Source organism: Erinaceus europaeus, chromosome 20 (assembly GCF_950295315.1).
Source record: "Erinaceus europaeus chromosome 20, mEriEur2.1, whole genome shotgun sequence".
Classification (NCBI taxonomy): Eukaryota; Metazoa; Chordata; class Mammalia; order Eulipotyphla; family Erinaceidae; genus Erinaceus; species Erinaceus europaeus.
In genome coordinates, this window is record NC_080181.1 from 37,930,566 (window position 1) to 37,944,044 (window position 13,479).

The following is a 13,479-nucleotide window of genomic DNA, read 5'->3' on the forward strand; positions in this document are numbered from 1 at the left end:
TGAAAATCTTTTGCATAACCATTATGCTGTCTCCTTAGCAAGAATTATTTCTTAAAAGCAAAGAGGGAGAGAGGGAGACAGGAAGAGAGAGAGGGAGAGGGAAAGGGAGAGGGAGAGGGAGAGAGAGAGAGAAAACCAAAGCACCACTCTGTCATATGTAAACCAGGGATAGAACTCAGGACCTTATGCTTTCTAGTCCAGGGCTCCACTTTGTGGGCTGTAGAAGTGGGGATCATATTTTTTTCTCTGTATCATCATGACCCCTGAGTCCAGCCTGAGCTGTCCTCTGAATCCTGGCCTCCCTGATTTGGTGGGATCTTCAGGGTGACTTTTATCTGAAATCATATCTAGTTTGTGGGTAGTCCCTGTTATTACCCTGCTGGCGCACAAGACTCTGTCATCTGAAATGGAGCACTCACAGCCTTGTGTTTCTTCACTATGAACAAAGATGGCTTTCTGCATATGGCTGATGCAACACCAATATTCTGACAGTTTTTCCCTGGCCATGGTAGTTAATTCCCTTGTGGAAAGTACACAGCCCATTGGCAGTGGGTCCTTGGCAGATATGAGGTGGGTACAAGATAGGATTCCTGCACAAATCAGCTCCAAAGACAAAAGAACACATGAGAACTTTTTTTTTTTTTTTTTTTTAATAGTCACCAAAGTTCTTTCTGGAGCTTGGTGTCTGCATGAAGAATCCATCACTCCTAGTAGTTTTTTTTTTTTTTTTTTTTACCTTTTTTGGGTAGAGAGAAAGAGAAATTGAGAGGGAAGGGGGAGATACAGAGAGAGAGGGGAAGAGTCACTTGCAGCACTGGTTTACTGCTTGTGAGGCCTCCCACTTGGTGGGGACAGGGGCCATAAGTCCAGATCCTTGTGTGTGGTAATGTGTATGTTCCACCAGGTGTGTCCCTACCCAGACCCTGATATATATTCTTTTTCCTTTTTAAAATTTCTATTTATTTATTATTAAATAGAGTCAGAGAGAAATTGAGAGGGGGGAGATAGTGTGAGAGATATAGAGAGACACCTGAAGCTCTGCTTCACCACTTGTGAAACTTTCCCCTCCATGTGGGGACCAGGGGTTTGAACCTAGGTACTTGCGTGCTGTGATGTGTGCACTTAACCAGGTGCACCACTGCCTGACCAATATATATATATATATATATATATATATATATATATATATATATATATATATATATATAATATGTATTCTTGCTGCCAGTGTTTTTGCTCTGATTCCTCTGCTCCTGGTGATTCCTCTGCTCCTGGTGAACTTGTTATTTTATTTTTTTTTATAAAGGGTGAGAGACAGAGAGGGTAGGAGAGAGAATAGGGACCACAACACTGCCCCACTATTTGTGAAGCTTTCCCTTCACAAAGTGTTTCTTTGTGTGGCCAGGGGCTTGAACCAAGCTCCTCGAATATAATAAGGTATGTTCTCTACCAGGTGAGTTGATATCTCATCTCTCCATGTGAGATCTTTACTAAAGTATTGTTTTCTGAGAGGCTCCTTCCAAAAAAGACTAGACTCTGACCTCTCCTGCTAACTTTGATCACTTTCTGATTTCAGTTTCTCTTGTGATTTATGGGCGGCAAGAGTTCCTACACCCCCATGGAAAGTTCTGTGGCACCCTTGACTAGATTGTTTCACCACCACCCAACATGGCCAGATCTACCTGTAGCAAAGGAAGCTTTCTCCTGGGGGTCTTTCTTATGCACAGTTCCTGTGACAAGTGTGTGGAGTTATTCTTCCATTTGGAATTGGAAGCATGCAAGCATGCAAGCAAGCATTTTTTGTGTGTTACCTCAGAGGACACAGAAGACTTATAGTCTCTCATAAAAAAAAGAACTTTTTGTACTTTTACCCCTTTGTGCATAGATTCTTTATTCCTACTTTAATATTCTCTTCCTTAAGCAAAGCCCCTCACATTGTGGAAATTTTCACAGAAACACTGCCACTGTGAGGATATGCAGCTATGTAAAGGCTTCCTATTCCCCCTCTTTCTTCTTTTCATGTCCAAGAAGCTCCTACCCTAGATGATGTTTCAGGTTCAGAGTCTTCACTCTTAGGTTTTTTTTTTTTTTTTTTTTTTTTTACTTTTTTATTATCTTTATTTATTTATTGGATAGAGGCAGCCAGAAATTGAGAGGGAAGGGAGAGATAGAGGAGAGAGACACCTGCAGCCCTGCTTCACCACTCCTGAAGCTTTCCCCCTGCAGGTGGGGACCAAAGGCTCAAACCAGGGTCCTTGAGCAACCCTTAAGTTTACTCCTCAAACTTTTCCAGGTTTCTCACAATTGGACGGTGTTTTTGAATTCGAGAAGAAGCGATCGCACAGTGGTGAGCAGGAACTTTGAGGTCCTGAGCAGGTGGGTCACTAGGTCAACCATATCCAGATCAGTTATATCATCTGGAGGGGAAACTCTTTACTGTGTAAACTGTAATGTGAAGAATAAGTGAGGGCATCGTAGCCACGTGGAGCAGGAAATCCATTGGGAAGCAAATGACATTTTAAGTCAATATTCTAATTTCACTAATATTTTTGGGAAGAAGCTAATCTTCCTCTATGTTTTGAGGGCCATAGGATGGAAAATACTTAAACTGACACCAGAGAGACTAGCAAGAGAAAAGACAAACTTATGATCATGTGCTCATGAGGACTGTAGAATACAGGCTCATTTCCAGTGAGGTTGCTGAGTCTCTACATATAAAACTCAACAATATATTTTAGGAGAGCAAACAGAGCAAAGGGCATTGCAATTTAAAGAGAAAAGAATTTTTCAGCTTCCATTTACATGTACATGAAAAGCAGCTCTGGGCTGGGGGCAATGAGGCTGTTTCCTACCTCCCAGAGCACCAGAGATCACCTGTTGGGGGAGTTAGATAATTAGGTAAAACATTACTGGATTTCTGAGTCAATAAGCTATGTGGACACATTCCCAGGCAGCCTGTCTCTGTTGCCAACAGTATCATAAAACTGTATGATGGGGTATTCTAGGGAGTTTTTCTTTAACCAATACCTCTTCATGTTCAACTTTTACTCTTGATTACTGTATGAGTTGCTTGTGTACTAGGGTGAGTCAGGCTGTGAACATTCCCCACATGTTCGTCACACATAAACTCAACAAACAATTGAGGAGAAAGCATGATTTTCAGGAATTGTAAACTTTTATTTAGGAAAATTGAGAACACCCATGTGGGCCATGAGGAAGAGAGTAAGAGAGGAGTGAAAGTGCCATTTACTCAAACATGTTGGCAGGCCCATCTTGGCCAACAAAACAAGGTTTTATAACCTTCCAAGCCCTGCATTTACTTCCTTTCTAAGCCATACCCACAGCTGTTGGCACTCCATTTCCCCCATGCAACAGTTTTCTTCCCCAATATTATAGGAAACATGAGTGCTTGGGGGACCTGTTTTCTGGTGTGGTGCAGTCATGTCTGTGCTCTCCAAGTTCTTGCTGTCATTTCTAGCCCTCAACACCTGGGTGGCCCTTACAGCTACTACATACTGATTGGTTTAAACAATAAAGATTTATTTCCTCAAGGTCATAAGCCTGGCTTCTCCTGAAGTCTTTCTCCTTGACTTGTGGAGGGCATCTTCTTCTGTCCTCTCAGTGTTTCTATCTCCTAGTCTCTTCTTGTAAGGATGCCGATCAGATTGGACTAGGGCTCAACCCAGTGACCTCATTTTAACTTAGTGACTTCTTTAAAGACCCCCATATCCCATATCTCTCAATTGTTCTGCACTCAGTTCCAGCATATGGAGACTTCTGAGACACTCTCTGGATGTTGTTTTCTTATGCTATTTTCTTGGAGGTAATGTCAGATCTCATAGGTTAAGATTCATTTCCAACTGACCTCTACTTTAGATATCTTATTTTTGTTTTCTTTTTTCTTTTTTAAATATTTATTTATTTATTTATTTCCTTTTGTTGCCCTTGTCATTTTATTATTGTAGTTATTATTGTTGTTGTTGGATAGGACAGAGAGAAATGGTGTGAGCAGGGGAAGACAGAGAGGGGGAGAGAAAGAGAGACACCTGCAGACCTGCTTCACCGCTTGTGCAATGACTCCCCTGCAGGTGGGGAGCCGGGGTCTCGAACTGGGATCCTTATGCTGGTCCTTGTGTTTTTGTGCCATGTGCGCTTAACCCGCTGCACTACCTTGGACTCCCTACTTTAGATATCTTTGCCAAGTTCAGGTTGCTTCTTGTGCTTTTGGATAAGTCAGAGGTCCCCAGATTTGACTGTTATAGTGACTCACAAAACATAGGGGAAAGATACATAGGACAAGGAACAGAGGAAATGTAGGGAGCTTCCATGGTCTCTTCAAGTAGCAATCTCACTGACTTTTCATGTGCTTATTGTCTTCGAAGCTTCCAAACACCATCTTTTTTTTTTTTTTAACAATGAATATAAATATATTATTACACACACAAAAAATAAATCATATAAATGCCTCAAAGTATTGTTCAGCCAAATATAACTAAATACAGTTGATTCAGACTTCTCAGTAATCATCATACTTAGGAATTCATGCAATGTGAGAATATCTAACTGCAGCAAATATAATTAAAGTTTTATTTATCTATTTTTAGTTTAATAGTGATTTAATAATGATTAACAAGATTGTAAGATAACAGGGGTATATTTCTACACAGTTCCCACCACTAGAGCTCCATGTCCCATCCCCTCCATTGGAAACTTTCTTATTCTTTTTTCTTTTTTTAAATATTTATTTATTTCCTTTTTGTTGCCCTTGTTTTTATTGTTGTAGCTATTGTTGTTGATGTCATCGTCGTTGTTGGAGGAAACTTTCTTATTCTTTATCCTTCTGAGAGTATGGACCAAAGTTCTTTTTGGGGTGTAGAAGGTGGAAGGTCTGGCTTCTGTTATTGCTTCTCTGCTGGAGATCCATATCCCTAGCCTGTTTCTATCTTTCCCTATTAAGGTAGGGCTCTGGAGAGGTGAGACTTTGGGGTTATTTTGGGTTTTTATGGAGGTAAGGTATTGTGATTTACAATAAGAAAAATTTATTTGCTTTTTGTCCTCATTTTTGATGCAACATTCTTTAAATTATTTGAATTCCCAAAGTCATGAGAGCATAAATGTGTCCTTTGTTCTGTTAATGAGGTGATTTTTGGAAAGCCCCTAAAGATGGTTGCCAAGAGAACCAATCTTATGATTGGAGAGTTAGAAGTTCTCTGACTCCCCCTCCTGATTTCTGGGGAGTGGAGCCTGAAGAATGTTGAACCATTTATCAGTGATTCAATCCATCATGCTTTTGTAATGAAACTTCCATAAAAATTCTGAAAGAATGGGGTTAAGAAAACTTCTAGATGCCATATGCTAGACCCCAAATCACACAAGGACTCCTTCTATTGATTCATATCTTTTAGTACCCTTTGTAATAAATTATTAATCTAGAGAGTAAATTGATTTACTGAATTCAGTTTTCTGCTGTGACAACCTGGGTTTCCAATTGGCTTCTAACATGGAGGCCAACCTTGTTAGTGTAAGTCTTTAGCCTGTGAGATTTCTAGTATCAGAACAAATTGAACTGTAGGACAATTTAGCTGGTATGGGAAAATTGGTGGTGTGAAGAAAAGCCCTACACATTAGAATTGGGAGCAGAACCCTTTGGGTAACTATTCATAGGCACAGATGAATCGGTCATTGGTGATTGATTAAATCATTGGCATCATTCATTTCTGGTGATTGATTTAACCTTTGCCTGCTTCCACTCTTGGAGATCTGAGATGGGACTGAAAGTTTCAGCCTTCTAATCGTGGTTGGCTTTGCTGGTGATCAGCCTTTGTCTTTAGATGACTTAGGGCTTTCCAAAGGATACATGCCTAGAGTAACAAAACAGACCTTACTACTTCAGTACTTGAGATGTTCTAGGATTTTAGGAGCTCTGTCAGAATGAGGACAAAGACCAAATATGTATGTCATGTTATAAATCACAATATCACACAGAATAGTCACATCTTAAAATTATAGGGGTTAGGATATAAACCCATGAAACTGAGGAAGACATTTCAGTTCAGGATGGTTTCTGACCTGACTTTGATGCAAGTCTTGGTTTCAGCTTGCCCCAAACTTGATGTCTTTTCCTTCCTCTCAGTGGTAATTTGTCTACTTTACCCTTAGGCCACATGTGGCCCTTTTACCACTCACATGCAAACATGTGAGAATAGATTATTATTAGTAGTAATATTTTACTTTATTTTTTAATGAGAGAGAGATAGAGAAAGACCAGAGCACTGCTTAGCTCTGATGTACGGTGGTGCTGGGGAATGAACCTGGGGCCTTAGAGCTTAAGATATGAAAGTCTTTTGAAAAACCACTGTGCTGCCTCCTCATCCCTAGAATAGATTATTTTAAATGTTATGTCAGAGAATGAATCAACTTAGGGTCTCACATATGTGTGATACCACTTTGCTGCCTCCCAGAATAATTTCTTTTTTTTATTTTTTAAATATTTATTTATTTCCTTTTTGTTGCCCTTGTTGTAGTTATTGTTGTTGTTCTTATTGATGTTGTCATTGTTGGATAGGACAGAGAGAAATGGAGAGAGGAGGGGAAGACAGAGAGGGGGAAAGAAAGATAGACACCTGCAGACCTGCTTCACCGCCTGTGAAGTGACTCCCCTGCAGGTGGAGAGCTGGGGGCTCAAACCGGGATCCTCATGCCGGTCCTTGCACTTTGCACCACGTGCACTTAACCCGCTGTGCTACCACCTGACTCCCCCAGAATAATTTCCAAGAGATATATTTGTTTACTTCTATGAGAGAAAAAGAGAAAGGGAGAGAAAGAGAGGAGATAGGGAGAGATAGAGAGAGAGATAGAGATAGATATTGGGCTAGCTGGTGGCATACCTGGTAGAGTGCATGCTTCCATGTGTTCTTACACTCGGTTTCAAGCCTCCACTCATGAGCAGTGAAGCAGTGCTTTAGGTGTTTTTCTTTCTCTTCTACTCTCTCATTCTACTCTCACTTTAAAAAATATTTTATTTATTGAATAGAGGCAGAGAGAAATTAAAAGAGGGAGATAGAGATGGAAAGAGACAGAGAGACACCTGCAGCAGCTCTACTTCACCAATGAAGCTTTCCCCCTGCAGGTGAGGACCAGGAGCTTGAACCTGGGTCCTTGCATATTGTAATGTGTGCACTTAACCAGGTGCGCCACTGCCTGGCCCCTCTCCTACTCTATGCCCCCCCTTCCTTCTCAACTTTCCCTGGCCTCTCACAAAAAACATAAAGGAAAGAATAGAAAGAAAAAAGAAAAGTTATGACCACCAGGAGCAGTAGATTCATATATATATATATATTCAGAGAGAGAAAGAGAGAGACCAGAGTACTGCTTTGCTCTAACATATATCAAACCTAAAATATCTCTCCAACTCTAGTCAATTGTTATTTTTTATTATTATAGGTAAGGGGAGGAGGGAAAGAGGGAGAGAGAGAGAGAGAAGGAGAGAGAGAAGAGGCTAAAGCACCACTCCACCATCCATGGAATTCTCTTGGTATTTTCCTTAGTGCTCTTATATTGTGCCAAGGATTTAAGTCAGACACATAGGCATGCTGAGACTCTCTTTGCTCCCTGCACCCCCTGGCCCCCTTAGGACAAGTAAACCAGTCATTTTGGAAAAGATCCCTGAAGAAGATTGTTGACTTTGGGCCCCTTTCCCCTCCCACTAGTAAGATTCTTGCTTCCTTCTGCAGAGAGACCATTTCCATCAACATCCGAGCCTCCCTCCAGCAAACTCAAGTTGTCCCTCTATTGATGACTCACCAGTACCTTGGTGCAAGCATGGAAGTCCAAGTAACCATCGCTGTTGTCATCCTCGCTGGGGTCTACACCCTCATCATATTTGAGGTAACTTTCCTGTGTGCTGCCTTCGATTTATCTGTGCCCACAGTGAGTGCATTTTAACTTGCTGGGTGGGTACTCTGGAGTAACTCAGTCCTGCTTTATTTGTCAACCTGTAATAGCAGTCATATGCCTAGAAGGAACTTTTCCCCAATTCTAGGTAGAAAATTGATCTGTACTAAAATCTTTGCTCAGTTGCATCAGGAAGAGGGGGAGCATGAGGTGGTCTGGGTGTGTCTCTGAAATGCTGAGGTTTCTCAGTGGTAACAGTCTAATCCTTGCTACCTTTATTATAATGGTCTCATATCCACCAGAACCCATGCCTGCTTCCAGTGATTTTGTAAGTGCTTAGGCTTTCTATTTCTGCCATTCTTTCTGTATTTATGAATGAATATTTAAGAACTTTGTCCCATTAGGGGCTGGGTGGTGATGCATCTGGTAAAGTACACATAGCACTAGACACATGGACTGGTGCAAGCCCCAGCTCCCCACCTGCGGGGGTTGGGGGTCGCTTCACAAGTGGTGAGGCAGGTCTGCAGGTGTCTATCTTTCTGTCTTCCTCTTTGTTTCCTTCTTCTCTCTCAGTTTCTCTCTGTCTTATCCAATAAAATGGAAAAAATGGCTGCCAGGAGCAGTGGCTTCATAGTGCCAGCATTAAGTTCCAGTGATAACTCTGGAGGAAAAAAAAAAAAAAGAACTTTGTCCTTTTAACGATTGATTTTTTTAAAAAAAAATTAGTATCTTTTTATTATTATTATTATTTATTTATTCCCTTTTATTGCCCTTGTTTTTATTGTTGTTGTTATTGATGTCATCGTTAGATAGGAAAGAGAGGAATGGAGAGAGAAGGCGAAGACAGAGGGGGAGAGAAAGACAGACACCTGCAGACCTGCTTTACTGCTTGTGGAGCAACTCCCCTGCAGGTGGGGAGCCGGGGGCTTGAACCGGGATCCTTGAGCCTGTCCTTGGGCTTTGTGCCACCTGCGCTTAACCCGACTTCCATATTTTATTATCTTTATTTTATTAATTGGAATAGAAACTGCCAGAAATTGAGAGGGAAGTACGGCATAGAAAGGAAGAGAGACATACAGACACCTGCAACACAGCTTCACTACTTGCAAAGCTTTCCCTCTGCATATGGGGACTGGAGGCTCAAACCTTGGTCCTTGAGCATTGTAACGTGTACATTCAAGCAAGTGTGCCACCACCTACCCCCCACAATAGTTTTTCTTTGATTCTCATAGTCATGAATTGTCTCTGCAGTTTGTAAACAGTGTTGTCCTCTGAGTTTATTTTTATTTTATTTTTTGCCACCCAAGTTATTGCTGAGGTTTGACCCCTGCATGGCTCTACCCTTCTGGTGCCATTATTTTGCTAGGGGGGTGACAGACAGAGAGAGGTAGAGAGAGAGGGAGGCGGAAACAGAAAGGAGACACAACTGCAGAACATCTGCTGTCAGTTGCTCTTGAAATAGGCTCCTCTTGACCTACTACTGTGTTGTAGGTACAGCACACTTACTACTTTCCATCATGGCAGTTTGGCCATTGTTGTTCACCATTTTTGTTCTGTGTTGATTGCTGGTACTGTGGATGGCTGACACCTGATGCACAGTAAATGCTGGATAAATACATTCAACAAGAATGCATCTTTGGGTGTTGTGGTCAGGAATGAGTCTGGATAAACTTGTTCCTTAGATCAGAGCCACCATCCATTCTGTTAGTGACCAAATAGAATGAAGGCAGGATTTTCTTAGACCTTTTCAAAGTCTGATGGGAGGAAATAATTTCAGAAAATGTTGTGGATTATGTTATTTGACTTCACAGATAATCCTGGTTGGTACTTTCTTACTTGAGGCTTTAGAGTTTTAGTTTTCTTTTTTCCAAGAGTAAATCTTTTTTTATATCATTTAAAATAGTTTTATTAGTGATTTAATAATCATTACAAGATTATAAGATAGTAGGGGTATAATTCCACACCACTCCCATCACCAATGTTCTGTACCTCCTCCCCCCACTAGTAACTACCATAGTTCTTCCAAGATCATAGTTAGGGATTACCCATATATATTTTCCCCCTCTTTTCAAGTTCATGTGTTTCAATTCTCTGTATTCCACAAATGAGTAAAATCATCCCATAGTTGCTCTTTTATTTTTTTATATTTTAATTTATTTATAAAATGGAAACAGTGACAAGACCATGGGATAAGAGGGGTACAATTCCCACCACCAGAGCTCCATAACCCCACGAAAAAAGAAAAACAGTTCTTGACTTCCTCAGGTGTTTTCCAGAATTTCTTCCTTCTCAATGACAGTGCAAATGGGTACCAGTGGAACTGGTCTTCAGAGCCCTCTGGTCATCTTCCCCTAGCATTTCCCCCTCTGGGAGTATGGACCAAAATTATTTTTGGGGTGCAGAAGGAAGAAGTTATAGCTTCTTTGATAGATATGGGTGTTGGCAGGTCTATCTATACCTCTAGCCTGTCTTTATCTTTCCCTAGTGTGGTAGGGCTTTGGAGAGGTGAGGTTCCGGGACATGTTGGCAAGATCATCTGCCTAGGGAGGTTAGAATGGGATTGTGGTAGCACCTGGAATTTGATGGCTGAAAGGCAGTAAGATACAAAGCAGGACAAAATGTTTAATAAACAGGGGCCGAGAAATAGGAATAGAGATAATGAGAATAGGGACCTGAAGGTGGAAAGAGGCTGGGCTATCAGTTTTGGGTATGCTCCCCCAAACCTAGGATTTTAGTAATATTTGCTTGAGCTTGATAGCGAACATGAAAGTGGGCTAGGAATATTGTCTGGGAAGATGGCATCAAATGAAGAATAGAGCTTGAAAGCAGAGTTAGGAGGGGCCGGGTGGTGGCGCACCTGGTTAAGCACTTGTGTTATAGTGTGCAAGGACCCAGGTTCAAGCCCCCGGTCCCCACCTGCAGGGGAGAAGCTTCACAAGTGGTGAAGCAGTGTTGCAGGTGTCTCTCTATCTCTCTCCCTGCCTATCACCCCCTTCCCTCTCAATTTCTGGCCGTCTCTAACTAATACATAAATAAAGATAATAAAAAAATCTTAAAAAAAAAAAAAGAAAGCAGAGTTAGGGCAGAAGTGGCTCCCAAGCTTGAAGAGATATATAAATACAATTAGTTAACTTCTTATCCCATGGATCTGTCCTGGAGCCCATGCATAGTTATATTTACCACAGGGACCTGTATGACATCTGAGTTCCTATCAGTCTGATCTCACAATCCATTGTCACAGCTAGGAACATTCTAGGCTACACCCATTCAGGACCAGTCCTCCTCAAATGGTAGACTAGGATGACTTTGCCTCCTTCCTTCATAGAGTGGGACAGTCCTTGTCACTAGTCTGTAGAGAGGATAAGGTCCAGAAGAGGCCCACAAAAGAGCGAATGAGGATATTCCAGGTGTGGTGACCAGGGATGGTAAAAAGAGGAATCCACTAGAGATCTATGCCCACAGTATTTATGTAGGAATCCAAGGATTTAGGGTTGCCATTTCTCATCCTTGAAATACTGTCATACTTCTCATCCTTCTCTTTTGGAAGATCCAAAGAGCAAAAAATGACTAATCTTCCTAATTCTCTTCTTTTTATATTTTTCTTTCTTTTCTTTATATCTTATTTATTTTGGATAGAGACAGAGAAATTTATAGGGAAGGAGGAGATGGATATGGAGAGACATAGGTACCTGTAGCACTGTTTTACCATTTGTGAAGCTTTCCCCCTGCAGGTGGGGACTAGGGACTTGAAGCTGGGTCCTTCCATATTTTAACATGTGCTCTATTGGAAGCACCACTGTCTGGCTCCTCTTCCTAATTCTTGAACTTTGCATCTCTAGTAGGGCTCCAGATGATTTCCCATTGAGTTCGACCTTCTAAAAAAAAATGACATCATCGCAGCTTTAGGCTTCTTACACTGGATGAGGTCATGTTGAAACAGTCCATAGAGTCTTAATGATAACTGTATCACAACTAGCTGAACAAGCTAAAACAGTATCAGAACAGGGTAACAAAATAGATGAACTCCAGAAAACAGTAGAGGGGAGAGAGAATAGAATCAATGAGGCTGAAGACAGAATTAGCAAGATTGAGGATGAATTAGAGACAACTAAAAAAGAAGTAAGAGCTCTAAAAGAGATTAAGAGGTACTGAAAACAACAACAGAGTCCTATGGGATGACTTCAAAAGAAACAATATACGCATTATTGGCTTACCAGAGGAAGAAAGAGAGGGCGAGGAAGAAAGCATTCTTCAGGCCATAATAGCCGAAAACTTCTCTAGTCTAGAAAACATCAAAGACATAAAGATTCAAAAATCCCAGAGGGTCCCAAACAGAATTAACCCAGACTTAAAGACACATCATATTTAGAATGGACAGGAATAAGATTAAAGAAAGGACTTATGTTAGACCACAAACTATTAGATACTTAGTGGAAAATATTGGCAAAACTCTTTTCTGCATAAATTTTAAAGACATCTTCAATGAGACGAATCCAGTTACAAAGAAGAGCATAAACCAGTTACAAGCATAAACCTATGGAACTACATAACATTAAACAGCTTCTGCACAGCTAAAGAAACTACTACCCAAACCAAGAGCCCCCTCACAGAATGGGAGAAGATCTTTACATGCCATACACCAGACAAGAGGCTAATAACCAGAATATATAAAGAGCTTGCCAAACTCAAGAACAAGAAAACAAATAACCCTATCCAAAAATGGGGGGAGGACATGGACAGAATATTCACTACAGAAGAGATCTAAAAGGCTGAGAAACACATGAAAAATTGATCCAAGTCTCTGATTGTCACAGAAATGCAAATAAAGATAACAATGAGATACCACTTCACTCCTGTGAGAATGTCATACATCAGAAAAGGTAACAGCAGCAAATGCTGGAGAGGTTGTGGTATCAAAGGAATCCTCCTACTCTGCTGGTGGGACTGTCAATTGGTCCAACCTCTGTGGAGAACAGTCTGGAGAACTCTCAGAAGGCTAGAAATGGACCTACCCTATGATCCTGCAATTCCTCTCCTGGGGATATATCTTAAGGAACCCAACGTATCCATCCAAAAAGATCTGTGTACACATATGTTCTTGGCAGCACAATTTGTGATAGCCAAAACCTGGAAGCAACCCAGGTGTCCAACAACAGATGAGTGGCTGAGCAAGTTGTGGTATATATACACAATGGAATACTACTCAGCTATAAAAAATGGTGACTTCACCATTTTCAGCCGATCTTGGATGGACCTTGAAAAATTCATGTTAAGTGAAATAAGTCAGAAACAGAAGGATGAATATGGGATGATCTCACTCTCAGACAGAAGTTGAAAAACAAGATCAGAAAAGAAAACACAAGTAGAACCTGAAGTGGAATTGGCATATTGCACCAAAGTAAAAGACTCTGGGTTGGTTGAGTGGGGTGAATACAGAGCCAATAAGGATGACAGAGGACCTAATGGGTGTTGTACTGTTATATGGAAAACTGGGAAATTTTATGCATGTACAAACTATTGTATTTACTGTTGAATATAAAAAATTAATTCCCAATAAAGAAATTAAAAATAAAAATATATCACAGC

At 40.8% G+C, this 13,479-nt stretch overlaps 1 protein-coding gene across 5 annotated transcripts in view; it reads left to right on the forward strand.

Moving 5' to 3' along the window:
• Window positions 1–13,479, forward strand: part of OCA2 (OCA2 melanosomal transmembrane protein) — a 452,195-nt gene that overhangs the window by 87,139 nt on the left and 351,577 nt on the right. For 4 of the 5 annotated variants that reach the window (XM_060179243.1, XM_007533891.2, XM_060179245.1 and 1 more), the window contains 2 exons: window positions 2,294–2,376; window positions 7,734–7,887. The exons of the other annotated variant lie outside the window; for it this stretch is intronic. In XM_060179243.1, coding sequence (XP_060035226.1) covers window positions 2,294–2,376; window positions 7,734–7,887 — 237 coding nt within the window. The remainder of the gene's footprint in view (window positions 1–2,293; window positions 2,377–7,733; window positions 7,888–13,479) is intronic. 5 annotated transcript variants of the gene reach the window in all.